The sequence below is a fragment of the Protomyctophum parallelum genome, assembly GCF_964188405.1.
Source record: "Protomyctophum parallelum genome assembly, chromosome: 12".
NCBI classification, from domain to species: Eukaryota; Metazoa; Chordata; class Actinopteri; order Myctophiformes; family Myctophidae; genus Protomyctophum; species Protomyctophum parallelum.
In genome coordinates this window covers 31,076,507-31,102,558 of record NC_139712.1, presented here as the reverse complement: position 1 = coordinate 31,102,558, position 26,052 = coordinate 31,076,507, and the positions used below count along the sequence as shown (strand labels likewise).

At 42.2% G+C, this 26,052-nt stretch overlaps 2 protein-coding genes across 2 annotated transcripts; one reads left to right on the top strand and one right to left on the bottom strand.

Moving 5' to 3' along the window:
- The first annotated feature begins 5,521 nt into the window (after nucleotides 1-5,521).
- rdh12l (retinol dehydrogenase 12, like) lies at nucleotides 5,522-11,684 on the top strand. Its single transcript, XM_083777975.1, has 7 exons — nucleotides 5,522-5,687; nucleotides 5,956-6,071; nucleotides 8,084-8,239; nucleotides 8,480-8,584; nucleotides 9,179-9,388; nucleotides 9,839-10,031; nucleotides 10,804-11,684. The coding sequence occupies exons 1-7, from the start codon at nucleotides 5,674-5,676 to the stop codon at nucleotides 10,922-10,924; spliced, it is 915 nt and encodes a 304-aa protein (XP_083634101.1). The 5' UTR covers nucleotides 5,522-5,673; the 3' UTR covers nucleotides 10,925-11,684.
- A 2,894-nt stretch (nucleotides 11,685-14,578) lies between these two features.
- Nucleotides 14,579-25,688, bottom strand: LOC310867638 (phthioceranic/hydroxyphthioceranic acid synthase-like; the record flags this gene model as incomplete). Its single annotated transcript, XM_083777756.1, has 7 exons — nucleotides 14,579-14,605; nucleotides 15,201-20,660; nucleotides 23,010-23,191; nucleotides 24,195-24,401; nucleotides 25,014-25,174; nucleotides 25,279-25,432; nucleotides 25,631-25,688. The coding sequence occupies 7 exons, from the start codon at nucleotides 25,686-25,688 to the stop codon at nucleotides 14,579-14,581; spliced, it is 6,249 nt and encodes a 2,082-aa protein (XP_083633882.1).
- Between the last annotated feature and the right edge of the window lie 364 nt (nucleotides 25,689-26,052).

Genomic DNA, 26,052 nt, shown 5'->3' with positions numbered 1-26,052 from the left:
TGCTGTCTGCTGAGTCATGCTTGAAGCCTTTTATGGTGCGATATGGGGCGTGGATCTATGCAGATGAGGTTGTCGGGTGCTTTTCCGATCACTTTGCACCCGCTGCTTTCAGTATGACATACACCTGCGATACGCCTGCGTACCTGTGGTACACACCACTCTCTGAATAACACGTCATCTCAACGTAGCTTGATCGGACGGATAAATACGATATCTGTTTCCGCCACCGTTACACTCTGGCGCATTTCGTTTTTGAAGAATCAGGACCATAGAGTGCAGAGAGACAGTGTAGTCTACAGCAAGTGCACATTCTATAGTCGCGGTTCTATACCTAAATTAATATTTCTGAACGGCGGTGTCGTTCGCCAAAAAGAGCAGAGCTACAAGCTAACAACGTGTCGAGGCTCAATGTGGCGTTCATTTGCAGATCTGTCCCCTTTGCTCCCACCGCCCCACCCCTCCCTGCGTTGCTGACTCTTCCCTGTCAGCAGCGGAGCGAACAAAGCAGGATAGCATTGTAGCACAGAAGACAGAAGGAGTTGCTAGGACCCCGACACTTTGAATACTAAAGTTATTTAGAAAGTTTGTAATGTTAAAACATCACTTGATATAACTTTTAACCAAACGTGGGTGAAACAGCGTGCAGCCGTGCATGCTGTTTCACGAGTTTGAAAGAGTGCACATGCGCACGCACATGGAGTGAACGGATTGATTGATATACCAAAACATCCCTTGCTTAGCACCTCTCTTACAAAAGCGTGTGCGCAGCGCAATACGAATGACCGACCTGGCTGGATATATTAGTCAGTGGCTAGCTCAGGTCCATTGCTCTAAATGCAACGCATTAGACTAGACTAGAGCTATGGACCAGAGCTAGTCAGTGGCCTGCATAACGAGCAATGGAAAAAAGGCAAAGATCCCCCCACCACACCGAGGTGTAGCCTATATGTCCGATGTTCTGTCTGAACTGAAGCACACATGCTACTTGGAAAAATCCTAAGCGTCGAGCCCTGATTGGACATAATGATTACCTGTAGTATCCACCGCTCTGTCTCCAGTGCTGGCTCCACAGCACAGTAGATGTTGGTCTGGGCCCTTTGGACAGGGGTCTTAGTGAAGTGGATTGCTGTGGAGTCCGTTCAGGTGACACCACAGTTCAGTCTGAAGTTGAACCACTCCGGGGTGGAGAGTACACCGTCGCACCAGTACCTGACAGAGAGAGGGATGTAATGTATATAGTACAATGAGTGCATACAGGTACTGTAAGCATACTCCTTTACTATGACTATTTCACTGTCAAGCCTTTAAATATGTCTGTCATTATGATAGTTTTCCTAGATCGGCTATTTTCGCTGCGCAACATGCTTCCATAGAAGACATGCTGTTGCCTTCTTTAGAATCCAAATGACTGAATTCAGTCATGGCGACTGATAACTTTAATCCATATGTATGCAAAGCACTTTGACATTGCTGTAACCCATCTTTAACCCTTTAACAATTTACTTTGGAGGGGGGATAACACAAACCTTGCAGTCTCTTGCCCAGAGAGCGGGTAAACAGGATGTTTGCTAGCTTGCTCTGGCAGTAGGCGGCATTCTTGTCGTATACAGTATGCCTTCTCAGTTCTCACTGTTGTTGTCGTCAAGCTTGATGGTCCCCCAGCTGTGAGCCATGGATGACACTTTAACAATCCTGGCTGGAGCTGACCGCTTAATGATGTCCTTCAGCAGATGGGTCAACAGGAAGTGACCTAGAAAAGTGTGTTGCTGTCAGGCAGAATATTTGTATCTATTGATATGCAGACATGCAGATGGAGGTCCGCGGCCAAATATATATCACATTTGGGGTCCATGACACGACAACATTTGAGAACCACTGGTTTAGGAGACACTTCTTTCACTGGCATTACACAACTGCTTGTGTCTATTATGACTGGACTGTCATGCTAGGGGTTATAATGCCTTACAATTTGGTTATAAAATGTGTTTTACCATGGTCACAATCAATGTGATGTCACATATAGCCTAACCTTCGCTAAAACATCTGTGGAAACACTCCACACGTCCCAGACTGTTCTCCCTTCATGGCTCCGAAACTGTCAAACAAACTCCCCATTGCAGACTGAACTGCACTGGAGGCATCCCCGAATGTATGCCGTAATCTGAAGATTCCAATTTAGCCCATGACAGTTGCTGCACCACTTAGAGCAGCGTTAGCCTCAATGACCTTTCAGTCTTATGCAAAGGCCCTCAGCTCTGAGCTCGGTAGAATCTGCACTTGGCTCGCTAACAAACTATCTCTACACCTGGGAAAAACTGAATCCATTCACTTTGGTTCAAATAGTAATCTCAGCAAGGCAGATGACTTCTTGATTAGAGTGGGTGACAATATTATCACACGAAAAGATGAAATTACCTACCTAGGTTCCATCCTGATAAAAAAATAAAACTGGTCAGGCTACTACTTGACCTCACCTCACCCCTGCCCACTTTGATAGGCTGGAATGGCTTAGGGTTGACGACAAGAGTATCTTGCAATGGGTCTGGTCCACAAGATTCGATACACCACCAAGATACCCATGTACCTGTCTAAATACTTCCTTAATGTCAACAAAGTCCACACCCACAACACCAGAGGGAGTTCAACAAACCGTGGTTTGTTGAACACCACACGGTAATTTCTCGAAGTTTCCTCAAAAGAATCAGTACAGTACAGAGCACAGTGCACTACAGTATACAGAGCACTGTACAATGCAGTAACGCCTACATTGTAAATTGTCGTGCCATGGGGTGATAGTACTTCCTTATAATTTGGTTATAAAATGTGTTTGTTTTACCATGGTCATAATCAATGGTCTGTATGATGTCACATAAAGGCCATGGTTAATTTGTTTACTGATAATTTGTTTCACAGACAAGCAAATGGATATGGCACAGGGAAGTGAAACACCCATTGATTCAATACATCTGATGGAAGGAATTTGTCAGAGTTGCAGTGTTATGACTCACAGTTATACATTTCTTTCTGTCACACAGACAAACGTTATTGAACCAAAAATAAATACGGACAAAAATATGGATCACTGGCTACCTCCAAAACAGACCTGAAATGCCATCTTTTAAGAGACCACAAGGGGAGGTAAACTCACTTCTCCCATAGAAAGTAGACGACATTCATTAATTCAATGCTCCTTTTTCTACTTTTTCTACGTTTATGAATTGAAATCATAGGACCACAATGGAAACAAATCCCAGATCTACGTGTCTCGCTGCAACATGTTGTAGATCAGCTATTTTCCAGTGTTCAGTTGCCGCACAACACAACTCAGATAGACGCATAGAAAGAATATTACAATGACGCCCTCTCGTGGCCGTAGAAAAGTAGAAGCAAAGTATAAACTATATTGTCACTGAAAAGGGTATGCCTACTATCAAAGGGTTTGCTAAATAAACTTTATTTAGTAGTAGTAGTAGTAGTAGACTAGTAGTAGTACTAGTAGTACTACTAGTAGTAGTAAGCCTGACACTCAATCTGAATTTTCATTTAGTTTCACTTCTGAATCGCCAGAACATATTTTCTTAATGGGCGTTGCTAGCGAGTAGTAGGGTAGTAGTAGTATGGTAGTAGTAGTACCAGTAGCAGCAGCAGCAGCAGCAGCCATAGATATATATATGGCAGCAGCACTAGTAGTAGCAGTAGTAGTAGTAGCAGCAGTAGTAGCAGCAGCAGCACTAGTAGTAGTAGAATTTGAACAGAAATACTAAACTGCACTGCATGTCTTCGCGCCCGGCCACCGGCGTCGCCTGCATTTGGAACCGGATCAATTCATTTTGTAGGTTGCTGATCCGGTCTAGAGCGGATGCGGTCTGTGCTCGAGCGTGTTTACTAGTCGTAGGTTTTGAATGCCAATCACGCCGTAGGCGGGCTCTAGACCGGATGTATTGGAAAAGGATTGCAGTTGGAAAAGGGTGACGCGAGGACGCGAGGTTGCCATGTCAGGGGTTGTTTTTCTGTAAAGTTTGCTTGTAAATAATATTAGAGTTGTGGGTTGCGTTTTTTTAAGGCTCGTTTCCAAAGTGTAGTTGCAGTTCTGTTGAAATATTTCGAATATTTTAACACAAATCTTAAGTTGAATGGACTCCCTCCCTGGCACAACCCATTTTCAGATGGGGATCCCGATCTGCCCAACTCTATTGGTTCTGTAGACAGACAACACATTAATTCATTTAATTAATTAATTCGTTAATTAGGGTGCCCTTGACGTGAAAAAACAAGGAAGCAAGCAAGCCCTAAACTACCAATAGACGCCTTAACAGACGACGTCACACTGATAAGAAACAGCAAGCACGTATATCGGCAGCACAAGAACCCTGCCTCTCATGAGTCTCATAAGATGTAATGGAAAAGTTCTAACTGCACTCACCTGTAGAAAAATGCCCCATCAAACTTTCAGATGCTGTTTTTCTCCCAGTGTGGAGGAAGAATGATTAGGATTTGTATTGTGATCTCTCGCCCTTGAAATATATATAATCCTTGGTTTCTGTTGTGTTTGAACAATAATAGCAATTCAAATCAGTCGACCTCAGAACGGGAGGTGCGCTCATGATCACGGCAGCAGAGCCTGTTTGTCCATGGCTGCACGCACCTGCAACCCATCAAGTATAAGTTATGCTTCGTCCCGCGATGGTGTCGCGCGCGCAGACCTCTACGATCACAACATCCGTGATGTGATGTGAGCTTGTATATCTATCAGCTGTTCTCTGTGCGCAATATTGTTGCGCTTTTAAGTATAAACTAGACCTGTACGTGCCCTTTGGCCACCGGCCTACTTGAGAGCGATGCAACTTGGGAACCTAATAATATAGCACCCGTTTTAACTATCTGTCTGTGTCCCACATGGACATGGAGATCTCTGTATTTTTCTGTCTGCCTGTGAGTGAGTGAAGAGTGCAAACTTGACTGTGAAAAGTGGAGAAAAGTAATCATTTGCAGATGATTGAACACATGGGTTGCCATGGCAATCAATTGGCTGAGGCAGAGGCTGGAAATTGCACAGGTGAGGGGATTTAGGCTGACCAGAGCATTTTGTGGTGGTTCTGGACTCTGGAGAGCCGTGGGTCCGACCGACTCGATAGTGAAGTCGGTGGGTCAAATGGTTCTCGAGTTACGTGCATTACAACCGTACACGCACACACACGCACACTCACATGTCGACTCCTAGGGTGCATGCACCTCACTAGCCAACACACAAGAGGGAGGAGGTTTGAATGGACTGAAACCAGCGCTCTCCAGAACAACAGGTGTGGAGATCTGTTGGGAACGGCATGAAACAGTCACGCGTGCGCCCGGCCCCAGTCCCAATGTTTGTAAACAGATAATTGGTCTATATTTCACTATACAGGAAAAACATGTAATAAGCTTATAATGAGCAGACATGGCAACGCTGGCTCAGTGCATGGTGATTGGCTGAAGCGTCTTTAAGGTAAAGGGTATTTAGTAAAGTACAGCCAATGAAGCAGAAGAGTTTAGACCACAAGAACGTAATCCATGAATGGCTCAATGTTAACACTTCATGAAGAATTCTGGTATGCAAGATAGGCTATTTCCTCCAGACAGCAGCGAGACTGACATTTGAGAAGGTCTTGTTTAGTATCCTGATATTATATAGCTGAGATGCCGAGGCTAAGGTGAGATATTACCCATATTTATGTTATAAAACAGATATAGTTGGGATATAGGAGGTGACGTTTTTATTGTTGCGTTAACATGGCCGGGCAACGCCTGCTTTAGTAGTTTTTTGTTAGATTAGCCTAAAACTAACTCTAATTGAGTTTAAACTAATAATAATAGCTTGGATGTATGCATGTATCATATGGCTATAAGAAGCATACTTATAATTGAGATATTGTCACAATTGGCACGCCTGTTGCTCAAGTTTAACTGATGTCTGTTTAGAAACCTTTTCCGGACACCCTGGTCATCTGATGCAAGACTGGATGACAAGACGGTGCTCATCACAGGGGCCAACTCAGGCATTGGCAAAGAGACAGCACTGGATCTGGCAAAGAGAGGTTGGTTTCACTGTTGCTACATTTTGTGAGAGAAATAAGCAACCCGACAGTGGTCCAGCAGTGGTTCTCAACCAGTACTGGTCCGGGCGGGGACCACCACCAGTGGTCCTGTAGGCATTCCAGGTGGTCCCCAGCTAAATGATGGAGAGTTGGTTTGGGTCCTTATAGACTAGAGCTTTAACCTTTAACTGTTGAGCATAAAATGAAAGGGTCCATTTTGTTTCAGTTTACTCACTCAAGAGCTAAATTATGATTGTTAAACATCTGCATTACTTAATTTACAACAACAAATTGTTATTTTGATAAACATTTGCCTGTTCTCTCTGCTTTGTTACCACATCAATACAGCATGGAATGCTGACGTGAATCTTTCAGTCTCCAATCATGATGACAAGGCCCAATGTGGTATTTCTTGTCAGGGCACATGACTAGCTACCAGTCATGTGTCATGCTACCATTGTAGGCCCATTCTATCATTCACTCATGGTGAAACCGCCGGCCTCAAGTTACACTTCTAGCACCTAAATCAACACGGAAGTATATTCTTTAGTATACTGTATAAGGAAACACTGGTGGTGTGTAATTTGGGGAAAGTGAATTATTATTTTTTTACCTGTAGAATAGGAAGATGGCAATAGTAGGCAGGCTATAGCATTTATAGTACCTAAAGGTGGATATTTATTTGAATGAAATAAAATGAAACATAACTGAAGATACACTGTAATTAGTTGGGGCCTCACTGCTTAAATTAAATGGGAATGAATGAGCATTCTGACTTCAGTTCTGCATGCATATACGTACCATTACCATTATGAATGGTTTATTACGATCTATTCAGTAAGTAAGACAATTTCAAAACATTTTTTAATTTTTTAAGCATGATCGAAAAGGAATAGGCAGAAGCGTATAGCTTATGTATGCCTATCCTCATTACATAAGAACGTAGAACATGTACTGGGTCTACAAAACAATCAACATTTGGACGAAACATAAAAAAACAGAATAAGACAACCACAAGAAAAAAGAACAAACAAACAAAAAAAAACACTTACAGCAAAAGCATAAAGTTCATACTTGGATCCCTAAATGGTAAATGGTGCATTTATATAGCGCCTTTCTCAAAGGCGCTTTACAGAGATTGTGCATTACATTCACCCATTCACACACATATTCATACACCGATGGCAGCGGAAACCATGCAAGGCACCAACCAGCACATCGGGAGCAATTAGGGGTTCAGTGTCTTGCTCAAGGACACTTCGACACTAACTCTGGGGGAGCCCGGGTTCGAACTGGCAACCTTGCGGTTACCATCCAGCCACTCTACCCCTGAGCCACTGCCGCCCTATCGTCGTTCACTTATACATTTCACATTTGCATTTTATTCAATTCTTCAGCATACCGTATGGTATTTATCCAATATCGCCTGTTTAAACCTTTTTTTGAATTTAATTAGATTTACACTTTGTTTTAAATTCTCGTACAAGCCATTTTGAATATTACCAGGAAGCATTTTATGTCTTGCTTTATAGATTATCTGTGCAGTTTTAAAGTCGACCAAAAAAAAACAAAAAAAAACAATATGCAATATGCAGATTTAACATGACTTCAGCCGATTTGTAACAAAAAAAGGTAACGCTTAGTTAATACAAACCAGCTTGTGATTGTCAGTGCATTGATGTTACTTACACTACAGAACCATTGGTGTGATGTTGCACCAAACATTTTAAGCATGTTAAATAAGAACAAAATGGTGACTTAACCACTTTGTCACAAGACCTTTGCAACCAGGACTCAGGTAAGGGCATATGTATGTCGACCCCACCCGCTTAACTCCGCCCCACCCCCTCCTGGTGCTGCGGCCATCTTGGAAACTAAACACAATATAAACAATGGGAGAAGGGTGGGGCCGACAAAGGCCCTTATTGTCGATGCATTGAAATTAATTTAATTAAAATGCAGAATTGAGTGCGATCTAATTTACACTTGTATTATTGTATAATATAATAAAGGTGCCAGGATCATCATGGCTTGTAGAGACATGGAGAGGGCACAGGCGGCCCTGAAAGAAGTCATCGACGGCTCTGGAAACCAAAATGTTGTCACCATGAAACTTGACTTGTCGGACACAAAGTCAATAAGGGAGTTCGCAGAAGCCATCAACAAGGGTAAGGAATGTACAAGAACAATCTGCTGATAGATCCCCATTGATTGTGGAATTTGTGGGTCAGTTTATCCTCTTGTATCAAACGCAGATACAGAACATAATACACATACCAGTTTATGTTCCATGCTTGAATGTTACTGTACAATGATGCTGTCCCCTTATGGCAGTGAAAACCTCATAGAGTTTTGACTGTTGTCAGCCACAATATTATAACTTGATTTCTAAATGTTCTTTTGTGTAGAAGAGACCAAACTCAACATCCTCATCAACAATGCTGGGGTAATGGTTTGTCCATATGGGAAGACAGCAGATGGCTTTGAAATGCAGATTGGGGTAAATCACATGGGTAAGTAAAACCATGTAGTGGAAGATAGTTTTCCCGGGGAAACTCTCCCCTGTCTGCTGAAAAGAAGCAGCTTGGACTCCTCATGCATAGAAGGAAGCATGGGGTCAGTCTGCTGCCCCCCCCCCCCAGGTTAGCAGAGGAAGTGTAGCGCCCAGGGTTACATTAGATAATTGACACTGGGTGAAAAAGTGGGTTACAAAATCGTGGGATAAAAAAAATAAAGAAAAGCGGAGTTAGGAGTTTTCGCCAAAGCATGTTTTAATACTTTCCATTGGTTCAATATGTATTATTAACCAACACACAGACAGATGTGTGTTCAATAGCATTGATTTATGCAAAAAAGAAAACATCTAAAACCTCAAAAATGGAGATGGTGGTTTCTTCCGGACAGCAACGATATGCTATGATGATTTTAATATAGGATAAATTTGCACGACTGTAAAGAAGGAGGTTTCACATCCTCTTTATCATTTGAATATTGTGGGACACAAGTTGCAACAGTCTGACCATGCAAGACTAGCCTGACTGACAGTAGTCTTTTGAGACAGACTGGTGACATTTTTCCTCCTTTGTTTCACGTATCTCATTTTATAGGTCACTTCCTGTTGACCCATCTGCTGATGGACTTGATTAAGCGGTCTGCTCCGTCCAGGATCATCAACGTGTCGTCCATGGCTCACACCTGGGGGACCATCAAGCTGGACGACATCAACAGTGAGAAGGCATACGACAAGAAGGCCGCCTACAGCCAGAGCAAGCTAGCAAACATCCTGTTTACCCACTCTCTGGCCAAGAGACTGCAAGGTCTGTGTCGTTATCCCCCCTCCAAAGTAAAAAAGGTTAAAATCCTCCGTTATGATAATACATAGCAGTTTTACAAACGGTTACAATAAAGGTGCTTTCTTCGCATACAAAACAAAACCTTACGATAATTACAAAGTTCTACACAAACAAAGGATGAAGAGTAAGAAGTCGTAAAAAATACAATAATAAAGCTAGCTACCGATGTTAAGATGTAGCATCAAAGACTGTTCTGTAAAAAGCGTGAAACAGTGTGGGCAGTATCACTGGATCATGCACTTTAAAATGTATTGGTTCCTTTACATGATGTTTTGAACCTGCATTTTTCATTATGTGTTAAAGTAGACACGAGTTAAACGTCTCAACAGTGCACCAGTCATGGTAAAGAAGTACAGTATGTTTCCCTGTATGCACTCATTTGTATTGTACATACATTTCATCTCTCTCCGTCAGGTACCGGTGTGACGGTGTACTCTCTCCACCCTGGAGTGGTTCAGACTGAACTGTGGCGTCACCTGAACGGGCCCCAGCAGCTCATGATGAGGATGGTCAGTCCCTTCACTAAGACCCCTGTCCAGGGAGCCCAGACCAACATATATTGTGCTGTGGAGCCAGCACTGGAGACAGAGAGCGGTGGATATTACAGGTAATCATTATGTCCAATACATAATTCGTCTACAACATCATAGGTAAAAGATTATTCTTCTAATACCACAGGAGAATGACAGCAAACCATGCAGAAAAATGTTTGTCGACTACCTTTTTTGATTGACTAAATAAAAACTAAGCTATGATGACAAAAACTAAGACTAAATATATTTTCTTTTCAAAAACAAAACAAAAGAAAATTAAAATGTTAGGGAGGGACTAGTGGAGAAGAGATCCAGTAGAACTAAAAGACAAGTTATTTTATGTTTGTGGGTTCGAATCCACCGTGGTGCATCTGACCTTGTCAAGTGTTAACACAAACACAATTGGCCCGTGTTTGGGGGAGGGAATCTTACGGTCTGGCGGTAGGCTATGCACTGGAAAAATGTGCATGACATTATTTTAATAGACTAGAAATACGAGGAAATGTTAATAGGGAGAAACGGTATCCAACTCAATCAACTTTAACGTCCGACACAAGTTTTCATGTAATGCGCGGTAAGACTACAGCGATTAGTATTATTGCCTTCACCTGGGTGTGTTAAGGTGTTCAACAACACAGCCATGCAAAATAACATTGACAGCTATGAGGTGACGGAAGCTTGCCCAGCTTAGCAACGGCTGCTAAACTATTTGGATTGGCATTGGACAACGCTTTTGTGGTGGGATTTAGCAAAGGGTCTATTGGCATAATGACTAAATTGGGGAGAAAAAGGGGTGAAAAGCAAAACAAATGCATGAATTTTTGAAATGCCTATCTCTGCCCACAGCGACTGTGCCCCGGCCACCTGCTCAAATGCTGGCAAAGACGACGACGTGGCCCAGAAGCTATGGGATCTCAGCTGTCAGGTGCTCTCCATATCCTGGGATGAAACGCCACCTCAGGAGTGAATGGTTCCATTTACAGTCTCTTAACGGACACAAGAAGAGTATGCACTAAGTAAGAGTGGGCACATCATTTTGTCCAAAATGTAAAATGGTCTTAAGTAATGTAAAGTGTACATGATTTGATTTTGAACATGCACAAGTGCATCATTATCAGACTTGGATTTAGCCTTCTACTTCTTGTTTATGCCCCCAAATGGATGGGTGTACAGGTTTTTGGAACAATTTGTAGGAATGTTAGGCCTTATCAAATGTTTACGGTAATTGTGTTCTAATCAATCATCTACTATTTAGCACAAAAAAATTGACAATTTTACATCAAGGTGCCCGCTCTTCTTTAGTACTCACTCTTCCTGTTACCCTCTTAAAGACAAACACAAGTGCTTCTTGACCAAGTTATACTGTGGTATCTTCATTACATGATTTATCTCAGTTACACAACCTGCCAGTATGTGCTTTTATGTTGTTCAACAATATTTTCATGTATGACGTTATATTGTGCACTTTTCATATCTTTCTATTTGTTGTATTACACTTTTACAGTATTTAACCCTGGTTGTCCCACATCAAATTCTGCTGTAACGCCTCATAACGTACTGTAAAACATGTAATGTTATTTTTAAAACAATGTTTTCTATCATAGAATACATTTTCATGTGATTTGAAATGGTAATATCAACTAAGCCTAGTTTGTCTAATGTCCTTTTCAAAAAATCTATATCTATATAGACAGTTGTAATACTGTATATAAAATGTGACTGGACAATCTCTGTACTGTCATTTATATTGGTGCTGTGCATACATGGTTAACAAGGATTGCACTAGGGAAAGTATTTATGTGGTTAGAAGATTGTTATTGTTCTTACCACAAGACAGTGGCTCATCGGGAAGAAGGGATAACGCAACTATATTACGGTAATATCTTGCAGAAATAGTTGGATAGAAAATGGCAGGATGTCACTGTCACACTGATTTGCGTTTGAAAAAACGATAACCAGCGCTTTCTGAAATTTCAGAAAATGCTTTGCGAGGCATCCTTGGTGCTTTTTTAATAATTCCTTTGGTTTTATCTGTGGTGCTCGGTAAGGGGTTTTACATACTCGGTGAGATGGTGAGCCAGGCTACAGGCATCGAGAAGACCAACTTTCTGCACAACAAGCTCAATTTCTCTCGTCGGAGGCTGTATAGTTAAAATGACAATGTTTCGATGTCTTGTTACATCTTCGCCGGGTCATAAACAAATACAGGCTATGAGTGATTTATAAACAGGTGAGAGGCCGTCAATGTCCAGACCAAAGGCCAACAATAATGGGAGTTGCAACTTTCTACACATGGAAGATTCACTGTGGAACTCACTCCCAACTCACATCACAGCTGCCCCCACTTTCGAAACCAAAAGCTCAAAACCCACCTTTTCAGACTTGCTTTTCCTACATAATTTACCCCCCATAATTTACCCCCACACACTCTTTGTTTCTCTACCTTTGGTTTCTAGTTTTTAAAACCTTTTTAACCGTTAACTAGGTTTTTTTGTTTCTAATAAAATAGTTTTAACTTTTTCTGTTAGTGACTTTGAGTATCTTGAAAAGCGCTATATAAATTGTATGTATTATTACTATAATATGTAATAATACATGCTATCTATATAGCATGACATGCTTTGCAAACTGAATAGGATGAATACCAGTATAGACGATACGCCTGGGGGGGGCGAGAAGTGACCTCGCTGTGCACTTGCCATATATGGAGCGTGTCTTGAGTGTACAGGGTTTGATGAGGTCAGATCAACATGGAATGGTCAGCTCCATATGTGAACAGGTCAGCTCCATATGTGGAGATCTAAGGGTGGCAGTGTCTTGAGTGTACAGGGTTTGATGAGGGCACAGGTAGGGCTCGGCAACAGGTCATAGTGATGTTACGACCTGGGCACAATATATGATGTCACGTGACAATAACACAAGGTTTTATAGTTAACTGCAACCTTCAGTCGCAAAAAATAATAGTTATTGCAGGGATGAATGAAATAGAGTTATAAATATAACTGAATGTGCAGCATTGAGTAGTACGGTAGAAGTATAAAATGATGAATGCCTTATCTCAACAGGGTGCCTTTGAAGGGTGCCTGAAAAGCTTGTTCTACCTGCTTAACGACGCCAGGGTGAAAGTGGTTAAACTTGAACAGAAGAAGGTTGGGAACAAAGTTCTGTCATGTATCCACACAAATATAAAATGTGATTTACATTCAAAGTTAGCAACATATAATAGTTTAAGATTTTGTTGTAATTTCAATTGGATGAGCAGGTGCATGGGACTTGGCATGTATAATATACATAATATACACTGTATATCGTCAATGTAGAAAATAAATCTTGAGTCCCAAGTCATGTTATAACTGGTAAATGTTGGCATGAAATTACACTGGGCGGTGAATCGATGGACTTTTGTCCATGTCTTCCCATTATGACAACAATAGTGTCCAGTATTACCACCACTGGCACATAAAATAATTGAAGGGAACCTTTAACAAATAGAAATATCTGAGCTGCATGGAACCTGTCCCTAGGTGGGGCTGTAGGCTAAACCATACAGTATGTAGCCAACTCCTACCCAAGCATATAGTATTTTGAATCTATTTCTATGCACAGGTGAAATGCTTAATTTGTGTTAAAAATAAAATAAGAATCAGCTGAACGTTTGTCATGCCAAATTATTGATTGATTGAGCATTTCACCATAAATCAAAAGTTTGTATGAAAACCATAAAAATCCACCGTTAAGTATACTGCATCTACAGGCATATGTAAATACTTCTCCATTTATTTGTTTTGCATCCTCAAACTTTATTAGTCTGTAGATCAGTGGTCTTCAAAAGGGTGTCCTCAGAGTTACAGGGGGCCGCCAAATCTGTGTTATAGGATAAACGTTTTACATTAACCACTAGACTCTAGCACCCCTGTTCTGAGGAGAACCTTAGCAAAAAATAGCAGATCTACAAGTTCACAACGTCACCAAGGCCGGTCGAGCGATCTAGCCTAACATATTGGTGGTCTTAGCTGAGTGGGTAGAAAGGCCGCCTGGGGGTTAGAAGGTTGTCAGTTTGACCCACAGTTGAAGTTCGTCCAGTCACAGACTCACGATGCAAGAGATAGGTAGAACTCAATTACAGGACGAGAGGCACATATAGATTTCAGATGATTTATTCTCATGAAAACAGGAAACATGAGGAGCACTAGCCTATACCCAAGGCTTAAAATTATATTTAAAAGAAAACTATCGTACACATCAGCCACAGCAAAGATAAATCACAGGTGTAAATATGTAATTCCACAATAAATAGCTTACTTATCGTTTGAGACAACAATATGAGTTCCTGACTTTCCAAAAATAAAAGCCTAAAATTAGACTAGAAAGGGGACACGGGGAGAACATGCAAACTCCACACAGAAATGCCCTTTTGCCAGCATTTTTAGCATTATTGATCATCGCATATTGTGCAGAGGATGAAATGATAATTATCACACACGACACACCTGGCAGCACTGCTATGACTTCAACTTATAACAAAGCACCAGAACTAACAGCATGGAGGTTTAAATAGGCTCAAGCACTAACTGGTCACAGGTGAACTCCACAGACAATCAACACTGGGATAGGCTACAAGTTAGGACACAGGTGCAAGAGCACAGGACTGGAGAGACAAGACAAGTAAACAGGAACAACATAGGAAACCAGGAGACACTAACATACTACAAAATAAAGGTACCAAGTAAAATAAAGTACAACTAAACTGCAACTAAGATACAAGTAATACACACTACTTAAAAAGTCACTCTCGTGTGAAGTGAGCTACACCCACTGTGGCTGCTACATGATGTCACTGCTTAAGCAAACATTAAAAGTCCATAGACTTGCACTGCCACATGGCATCACGAGGGGAGAGAGTGGCATTCTGACGCACCACCATTCCGACTATGTGGCTTCAACGTGCGGTTCGTGGTAGGGTGAAAAGAGCAGTCCTTGCACTAACTGAATACCTAATATCAACATCAAGACACAAAAAAACAGTAATACCGTTCTGACATATAAACCTCTAATCTGTGTATTAGCTTAAAGCATTTGCTTACATGTTTTTACAATCATAAATGATAGCTGAACATGCAATGCTTTGTCCATGTACTGTTCTAAAGCCTTGTGGAAATAGCATCTGTCTCTTGAATCAAGGTGGGCCCTTGGTCATCGTTCATAACATGTTCACTGCTAGTTCCTTCAGTTAAGATGGTTACCACTGTTGACAGTGTGGCATTTGGGTTCAGCAGTTTGACCAGGGGCACATTCACACCTCTCTCCTGAAAGATGAGGTTCTGCAGAGTCATCGCCTGCATTGAATCAATGCCTAAAGAGGAGAGCAACAATTCTTCACTCAACTCATTCTTATCAATGCCAATGGTCTCACTAAGTAGAGATTTTACATAGTCACTCGGTGTGACTGTGTCTGTTTGTTTTGTCTGTGAATCCGACTGCTTGGGTTTTTGGAAGGCCTCTTCTACCACGGCAGACAAGCGCATTGACAAGGCGGCATTTTGGGAGAGGATGTTGTACCTGATGTTTTTGAAGTGAAACCTGCATACGACCTGTTGGGGTCTGTTGATCACAAGGCATTGTTCCAAGCTTGCATGAATCTCTGCGACATCCAGCACCATGATTCCCTTAGCCTTCAGAAACCTGTGGAAGTGATCCTTGTTTAAAAGAAGACCCAGGTTCAAAGCTCCCCAGTTGATAGACTGGCCTGGGAGCCCAAGCTTGCGTCTATAATGGCAGAACGTGTCGAGAAACGAATTGGCTGCTGCATAGTTTGTTTGTGATGCATTTCCCAGGAAGGCAGAGATGGAGGAGTAACACACAAAGTAATCTAACTCGCAATGTTGTGTGGCATGATGCAGATTCAGAACACCGTTCACTTTGGGCTTGAGGACCTTCTCGTAGAGAGATTCGTTAAGGGTTTCAATCAACCCGTCATGCAAGACAACGGCACTGTGGAACACTCCTCTGATTGGACAAGTGGGGAGTTTCTGGCTGATTGCGTTGATAGTTTTACACAAACAACCAAATACAGATACATCACATTCCATGGCAATGATGGATGCCCCACACTGTTTCTCTACATTTTGTATCTCTTCTTGCATCTCTTTTGTCGGAATGCTTCTGGAGAGTATGACAACATGTCCTCCACCTCTCTGACAAATGAACTTGACCGTTTCAAATCCCAACCCTGACAACCCGCCTGTCACAATGTACACAGCCCACTTACTGAAAAGCTGTTTCTTTGTAGGCAGCAATGGAATAACAGATAGAGCACCTATTACATCTTTTGCCAGTGCCACCACATGCAGGGTCTTTAAGTTGAAGTATGACTTTGACATTTCCAGTGGGAGCATGTCAATGTTTTCGGATGTTACACTCTGCAAGGCCACATTCTCAAGGGAAAATGATTTCCTGTCCAAATTCATGGACTTAAGCCAGTGGTAAATACGGGACCTCTGTGCAGTCAGGGAGCCCTTCTGTAAAACCACTAGCATTTGAATGGTCTGCAGACAAACACCTTCCCTCACATTTTGAAATGTCTGAACCATCAAACACTGGGATTGAGATTCACAGACTACGATAACATTGCGTACGCCAGGAACGTTGCAAAGGTTAGCAATCATAGCCTCATCAAACTGGGGAAGAAGGACAAAGGCCTCCACTTGCTTTCCAAGTACAAAAGATCCATTGCACTGTGTACTACCGATGACATTCCATCCTGATTTGTGAGCTGTGAGAGTCAAAACTTTCATCAGCACAGAGTCTGGGACTGAAGATATAATTCCCAGATTTTGTTTGTTTCCGGCCAAAGCTCTGCACAGGATCTCCCATGCAAGGACAAAGTATGAAACACAAGGGGTTCTCCTCAGGAATGGGAATCGTTTGCTACCGTAGCATGCACCTTCTGGCACTGAGACTGTGGTTGCTGCCTGAACCGGGTAACAAGCAATAACATGATCTCCAACTTTAAACTTTCTAACATCCTTTCCCAGTGCTGTAATTGTGCCACAGAAATCAAGAGCGAGTACATTATGATTCTGGGATGCTTGTTTGTTGAAATAGATAGTCTGGCCATATCTCAATTGTGAAACACTGACAGGATAATAGTCAGACGTATGAGCACACAAAGTAGTGATCTGAATTTCAACTGATGACTCAGCAATAGGCCGGTGGTCATTATGGTTGAAAGGAATGGCAGACAGCTTGGTCATTTTATATGCATCAGCTGTCTGAAGGATGCAGGGGTCAGACAGCATGGAGCAGAAGTTAACACCAAAGCTGTTAATATCACTTTGAACAGGGGTACGGACAATGGAAGGTTTCAAAACTGAACCATCTTTTACTACCAATTCTGGGTACTTACTGCAAGGGTATGATCTCAGGATCTGAGAAAGTGCAGCGATGTCCTGATCAGAGGTGGAACTTATGTCAATCAGTTGAAAAGAAAGCTCTGGTAACTCTGCAGCAAATGATCTTGTCATGCCAAACAGAGCAAAGCCTGGGTTTACGTGGTCTACTAAGATTTCAGAAGCACGGTAGGTTATTGCTCTGATAGAGTTAGTGAACTTTGTTAGCTTCAGTTCAAAGACTATTTGGCGGAATAGCTCACAGCAGCTCACCAAATGCTGCAGGACAATATCGGCTGCCATTGAAGTGAGATCTTCTTCACCCCACAAAAACAAGACCTCATGAAAATGTTTACCTATTTCTGTGATGTTGAGATTTATCAAAAGAGTATGGAATCCATGACTCAAGATTTCCTTTGCATGTGAGAAGGAAATGAATTGAGATCTTGAGTCCAGGTGTTGTTGCATTGCGTTAGCTATGCCTAACTGGTCACAGAAGACCAAGGCCTTAGGAAGATCAGGTGATGTGATGTTTTCAGAAGCAACATTATTGTATTCATTGTGGTAGAAGTTTTCCTCAACCAAATGAGTGAGACTTCCAAGGTACTTGACCAACACATGTTTTACCTCCACCAGCACTCTTCCTTCTTTATCTGTGAAGAAGCCACAGACTTCAAAGTGATCAACACCCAAATCAATTGCTCTAAGGTAGATAATCATTTCACGTTGAAGTGGTTCCAACACTGTCAAACTTCCAATTTTTGCTGGGAAACCTGGTCTTCCCACAAAGGCATGTGCCACTGTAACGGGGAGAAGTTGCATCAAGAAGTCAAGTACAATAGGATGGATGCAGTAGTCGTATAACTGAGGCCATAAGTCCTCTTTAACTGTTGCAACTGAATATGCCTCCATCAATTCCTCCCCATAATACACATCTCCCTCATTCTGGAAAACAGTCCCGTGCTGAAAGCCCCCCTGAGAAAGATACCCATAGAACTGTTCAGATCTCACCACAGATGTGCATCTTTTGTAGATGGTATTTAAAGAAATACTCTGTTCCTCGATGACCCTTTCTTGCTTGCAAGCGATTGTACCTGATGCATAAATGGCAGATGAAGAGAACACCTTGAAAGTAGACTTGTTCTCTGCTGGCGCTAGTTGCACTTTCATTTCTGGTCTATTCTGCATTAATTCGAATGGACTATGAAAATCTACACTCAGTTGAAGAGAGCGGAGTGGTATCTTTGGTTTGGCATTTGCCATGAAAGCAGCCAAACCCAACTCGACATAGAAGGCACCAGGGATGATGGGTGTGCCGTTGAATTTATGCTCTTGCAGGTAGGATGATGAATCAGACAACACATCACAGCTGAAAGTGTTGCTGCCGTTGCTAATCTGACGCAGCACAGGGTGGTTAGTTGCTGTGTTTCTACACGCTGCTTCAATGATTATATCCCGTTGAGAGAAATCAAACTGGTATCTTGGGAAAGGAAATGGGGATCTCTCACGTCCTCTGTAGAACTGACTCCAGTCTACCTGAACCCCCAGCTCAAAAAGCTTAGGCACAAGGCTCAGCATTGTTTCATGGTCTTTCTCTGGCAGAACTGATCCAAGAACAGGGGTGTTGTTTCCTAGAGTTTCTATGATGTTCCTTTGGAGAGCTCTCCTTGAGCCTATTTCTACAAACACTGCATTATTTCCTTTAGATGCTGCTCTCACTGCCTGCTCAAATAATACTGGCTCCCGGACATTCCTGGCCCAGTACATACCTGTGCTAAAATCATGCTGCACTGCCTCCTTGCCTGTCACTGTCGAGATCAACTCTGACTCTAGATCGTGCACCTGTAAGGAGCCGATGCTGTCTGTAATTTCAGATAGAATTGTATCCATCATGTGGCTGTGGTAAGCGGCTGGAACATCCAGAACACGGAGAAACAGATTCTGACTACCGTCTGATGCATGCAACTCACTGTAGAGGCTTTCTATGGCATCTGCATCACCAGAGAGAGTGCAGGACTGGGGACTGTTGACGGCAGCGAGGCAAACCCTGTTAGAATAACGAGGGATGACATTTAGAACCTCTGACACAGCCATGTTGCTGATCACCAACATATTGCCTCCTGTGACCTTGCTCTGGAGTGTACTGCGGTAGTAGATCACCTTCACTGCATCCTCAAGAGACAAGAGGCCAGAACAGTGAGCAGCAGCAACCTCACCAACAGAGTGCCCAAGAATGACATCAGGTTTGACCCCCCAGAACTTGAGGAGGGTGGCAATGCCAACCTGGATAGCAAATAGGATTGGTTGGATAACACCTGGGCTTGAGAAGTCACTACTCTCAAACTCACTCTCAAGTCTGTCCAAAATGCTCAGTCTACTGAATCTTTGGAAGAGTTTCTCAACCTCTTTGATCTTTTCTCTGAATACAGTCTCCCGTTTCAATAGTTGCTTACACATGCCATGGTAGGTCACACCATTCCCACAGAAGACAAACACCAGGTTCACATCTGAGAAGGATGGGGCAATATCTTTGCTCAGGGTAGATTGTAGTTGCCCCTTAAGCTCGGCCAGAGAAGAAGTCACGATGGCCTTTCTGTATTTGTGTTTTCGATGGCTTCTACGACAAGCTGATGTGTACACCAGCGAGTCTAGGTCAACAGCGCTGTCTTCATCTACATGTTTAATGGTGTCTTCCATTGTGGAAATGAGTGATTTAGGTGAATGTGCTGACATGACAAAACACTTATTTTGTATCCATGTACTCTTTGGAGGAATTACCGACTGTTTGTATTGTTTGACAATAGCATGTGCATTTGTTCCTCCAAAACCAAAATTGTTTACCCCTGCAATTCTGTCACCAGAGAAATTCCACATCTCTACTTCAGTAGGAATCTTTATATTTAGGGCTTTGGCATCTATACTGGAACTGTGTTCAAAGTAGAACACAGTTGGAACAATGGTTTCATGCTTCATCATTAATAGTACCTTAATGAGCCCTGCCACCCCAGCTGCAGACTCTGTGTGTCCAATGTTGCTCTTCACAGAGCCGATGCGGAGTGTCTCTGAACCTGGAGGCCTGGCTTTGGCGATGACGTTTGAGATGCTGCCAGCCTCTGTTGGGTCTCCGACTGGGGTTCCAGTCCCATGTGCCTCGATGTACTGGACATTCTGCAGGTCAGACTCTGAGTAGATTGTGCGCAGCAGCTCCTCTTGTTGAACCATGGAGGGTTTGGTGATGGGAGAGACTGTATGACCATCTTGGTTGACTGCCGTTTTGGAAATGACACCCCATATATGGTCACATTCTTGTAAAGCCTGTGTAATAAGCAAGACAGACAGGTAGATGCTTTATTTGTCCTCGCGGAAATTCATTTTGCGCCAAGCAGCCACCAGGACACTCAAAATAATCACAAAATCACAGCACATAAACATGCAATACATGGACAGATCACACAATACACTGACAAATGTGACAATACTACACATCTCCTCTAGAATAAGCCAACAGTCATAGTTCGAGAGGCATCACATAACACAGGGATATTCAATTGGCGGCCCGCGGGCCGAGCGCCCCCTTGTGGCCCCTGGAAGAATTTTAGGGGAAAAAAATGAGAATAATAATAGGGATAATAATAGGGATAATAAAGGTTACAGGTATGGTGTGTGCGATATTAATTGTTTGATTACCATAATGACGGTAATCATTAAAGGACCACTTTTCAACCTATCTTCATATAATAGGTCCTCACTAATAATCATGATAAAATGACACGTTTTTTTCTACTCGGTCTGTGTCACATAGGAGGGCTGTGGGCAGTTCAGAAACCCACCCAACAGTGACATCAATGGAGAATCCAAGCTAATAGAAACTGCAGGCTTTCTAGTCCTGAAAAGTTGCAATGCGAAAATGGAAGCCATCATTCTCACAATAATAAACCCTGTTAGGGTCCATTTGGTTCCATTTGTACACAGTTACAGTTACAGACCCATAAGGGTCCATTTGGTTCCAAACCATCATTTCCCTGGGGACCCCCTGGAACTGCCTCCAGGACCCTGGGGGTCCCCGGACCCCGAACCCCACTTTGGGAATCACTGCTCTATGTAATCTGATCTTTATAGTCTGATAAACTATTCTCACGTAAATAAATCTTGTTTAAAAAACAATCTGCCTAACGATGATGTCACTGGTGGTCGTGGACGGGTTTCTGAACTGCCCACAGCAGAGTGAGTGTGTGTGTGTGTGTGTGTGTGTGTGTGTGTGTGTGTGTGTGTGTGTGTGTGTGTGTGTGTGTGTGTGTGTGTGTGTGTGTGTGTGTGTGTGTGTGTGTGTGTGTGTGTGTGTGTGTGTGTCCGTCCAGTCGTTAATGTCAAAGCAATGCTGTTTATGCACTGTCAAATAGGTCTAGGCCTACATCTATTCTAAGGTGGCATATACCTGTATAGACATATTATCCTGCTCATTACTGTGCGGATATATACATAAATCTTCGTGTTTGAGCACAAAAAGCATTTTGAGAACCCACTAATTTTGAGAGCACACTGTGCGGCCCCCCACACACAATAATTCTACAGTTGTGGCCCCCGGCCTAATCTAATTGAATACCCCTGACATAACACATGCTCTCTTTTCCAATAACGCCCTGATTACAGTACACAATAACATACAATATAAATACAAATACATTACAGGAAAAGAAACAATTCAGAGTGAACAAGTACAGCTAGATCTCAAATGGATCCTTACAAGTCTTTTAAAACGTTCAAGTGAAATCAAGTTACGGGTATTCAGTTTTAAGATTGATTGTAGACAGATCCGCATGTCAGGTGCATAGTAATGAAAGCCTGTTTTACCCAATTCGGAATTCACAATGTAGTTTTGGGAGCGGGTATGATGTTGGCCAGTTTTGGGATGTAATAGGCTGCTCAGATATGTAGGCTAGTAATTAAGGCTTTGTAGATAAAAACTGTTGTGCCTTTTCATACAGCCTACACCCATCCCAGTTATAAACCGGAGGGCAGAGTGGTAGATTGTGTCGAGTGGTTTTAATGACGACAGAGCTGCATGCTTGCAGATAACATCGCCATAGTCGATAACTGATCAAATTGTGCTTTGAATCAACTGCTTCCTATTGTTTTAATTAAAGCAGGCTTTATTTCGATAGAGGAATGCTAGTTTTGGTTTCAGTTTAGTGATGAGTTGTGAAATGTGGGTTTTAAATGATAGTTTGTCGTCTATCCATATGCCCAGATATTTATAGAGATAGATCTTTCTAGACCTAGAGTCCTACACTATCTTAACAGTATATCTTCGCTGTTCAGCAGAAGCGTGTATCTCCGTGTTCCCTTCTTTTTGTCTAATATCATGTCCTATTTAATACTTGGCTGTATGACAGTGTCACAAAAATAGTTGATCTACAAGCTCACAGCTGCTCATCATTGTTGTTGCATTGTGTGTGTGGCTCTGCTATTTACGCTATGACTTGCCTCATGACTTAAGCGAACATGCACAGCAAAATTCTGGGTGTTAAGTACATTTTACATATTTCACACAGCATAACTTTATCTTCTATTGACAAGCAACTTAATGTACAGTAAGTACTTTTTCATTGTCACAGCCAAAACGCATTCGCTGTATATTTCAGTGTTTTTCTTGTCAAAGCGTACCTTTCTTAGTGGTTTTAGCAGCACCACCCCACAGCCCTCTCCTCTGCCGTAGCCATCAGCTGTGCTGGAGAAAGGTTTAGTGGTTCCATCAGGTGAGATCATCTTGGCCTTGCTGAGAGCAACAAACACTCGTGGCTCCATGATACAGCTGACCCCCCCGCACAGAGCCATCTCACAGTCTCCTGATAACAGAGAATAAGCAATGAAACTTAATAATATTTACAAACTTCATGAATATGAATCATATTTCAGGCCATATTACTCTATGAGTATGATCTATAATCCCCTATGCATGGCCATGCCTATACTGTGCAGGAGGAGGTAGTAAGACCCTCATCCACACTTTAATCTCCGCCCGCGCCTGGTTTACTGTAATGGTGTCAATGTTCAAGCTCCCCAGCAAAGCCCTGGACAGACTGCAGTATGTGCAATACTCAGCTGCCAGAGTGCTCACCCATAGTACCAAACCATGGCAGCACATCACCCCCAGTCCCCACCCTCAAACACCTCAACTGGCTTCCGTTTAAACTGCTCCTCCTCATCTATAAAGCTCTCCATGCCCTCTATATAGCCACACGGTATACATAGACCTCCTCAAGGAGCGGAATCAGAGGTTTTCTGACTTGGGGCTCCTCACCATCTGCCACGGCAATAAGCAGACCCTCGGCGATAGAGCTTTCAGTGTGGCAGCCCCTGCCCTCTGGAACTCTCTCCCTCTTTCAAGTCCGCACTGAAGAGACAGTTGTTTACTCAGGCTTTTGGCAAATTGTTTATTTATAGTATTTTTTTTGTATTGTAAAGAGTCATTGGGTAAATAAATTCAAGTTATTATGATTATTATTATTAAGTTGACTTCAGCCTATTTGGGGCGGCCGTAGCTGAGTGGTTAGTGAGCCAGCCTGGGAAGCTCTCAAGCCAGAGGTCCTGTCCCAGGTCCAGGCCAGGCAACAACGTGTTAATGTGTGTCCCTGTCCCTGAGCTATCCCCAATCGCTGCAGGATTGGTAAATATTAATACTGAGTCACTGAGAGACACAATACTCTCAGTGACCAACAGGATCAAATATTAACAGGTTTCTTGGCAACAATCTGTCCTTTTGTGCAATCAATAAAGGCGAGAGATACAGTAACTGCAATACCTTTTTACACAACATGTTTCTATATACATTTAAGAAATACTGCCAACCTTGTTTAATGGCTTGACAGGCCAGATGAAGAGCCACGAGCGATGATGAACAAGCGCTGTCTATAGCCATCGAAGGTCCAGTGAGGTTGAAAACGTAGGACACTCGGTTAGCAGCGATGCTCATAGCTAGCCCAGAGCCCGTCCAGTGGTTGATCACACTGGGATGCACGTGTGCAGCGGTTTGTTCATAATCTCTGTTCATCAAACCTATAAGGAACAGAATTGATTGTAATGCCACACACACAGACAGTCATTTTGCATTATAGTATTTCTGTATCTAAAAGTGACGACATTTGTAAATTTAAGAAGTAGCATGACATTATTTTGTTAAAGAAAATCTAAACATTTTTGAGTGGTGCAACCACTCCAAGGAACAGCTTTGTCCCTGTGGGACTATGTCACTATGTTTAGACTACCAATAGGGGGTGCTGTTGCACCACTCGCTTCAGACTGGTCTGATTTTTTTTCCTATACACAGCATCCAGTGTTTAAAATGTTACCATTATGGTAAATGTTTACATTGTGAGTTCAATTAAATCTAAAAGCATTAATAGAGTGATATATCTGTAATAATGTGCATGCTGGTAGTTCAGCAGATGCTTGAAGAAGGTCTTTGACCAAAACGTTGCCTAAATAAAGTGTTCGTATTGCAAGTGCAGACGTTTGGTCTATGTGCACTTTATGTAAATGTTTTCTGAATACATGCTGGTAGTTCAGAATACACAACAAAGTATTTATTTCTTCTACACAGAAAAATCCGTAATGATAGATCCATTGTTACACTCAGAGTTACAGTAGCACTTATTTTGAGAACCTTACCCAGAAACACTCCTGTTTTTGTGCCACTGGCCTTTTCCATTGGCAGTCCAGCATCCTCTAAAGCCCTGTACACACACTGAAGAACCATCTTCTGCTGGGGGTCCATGCGCTCCACTTCACTGTCACTGATACCGAAGAACCTGTGGTCAAATTCATTGAACCTACAGGACATTCACAGCCATTTAAAGTTGACTTGTGTTTCATATTAATATTTTGAAGTTGTGTTTCATATTCATATTTTGAGTAAGAAAAATAATAACCGTACCCATCAATGAGAGCAGCCTTCGCTGTGCGAGACTTGCCCGCTTTGCTGTCGTCAGGTTCATACCAGCTCGCCAGGTCAAATCTCTCCTTGGGAATTGGCATAGAGCAGTTCTTCCCATTCACAAGAACTTCCCAGAAATTATCAAGCCCCTCTCCTGTGTACAATGTGATTTAGCCTACCATTTACAATCGTCATGATGGTGTGAAATTGAATGTTGTTGGCATTGTGAAATATTAATGTATACTGTTTATTGTATATTAACGCACAAAAATCTGCCGGTGCAATCTAAACCATTATTTATTCAAGAAAATTCATAAAAGCATTCTGAAAGTTTTGAAAGTAAAATTCTTACCCCCTGGGAAATTGCATCCTATCCCCACAACAACAATTCCATCTTCAACTTCTTCCATGGCTTCACATCGCTGTGAACAACATCAGCCAATCTGATAATCCCATGAAATAAATGTAGTATTCACTTCATCACACTCGATTAGCAACAATTTTTATACATATATTTGAGACGATTTACAGTACAGTACAGTGAAGTACAGTATGCCTCTCTGTTTGCTCTCACACACCTGGTATTGTATGTACAGTAAGTAGGCTATTTACCTGGTTGGTGATTCTTATAGCCCACTTTCTTTTCTTTTATAATATAAAACATTAATGATTGACTAACGTGACCATGGAGATGAAGGGACTTCAATGCCCACCTTTATGCAGTGGTGGAAAGTAACTAAGTAGATGTACTCAAGTGCTGTACTTGAGTAAAAC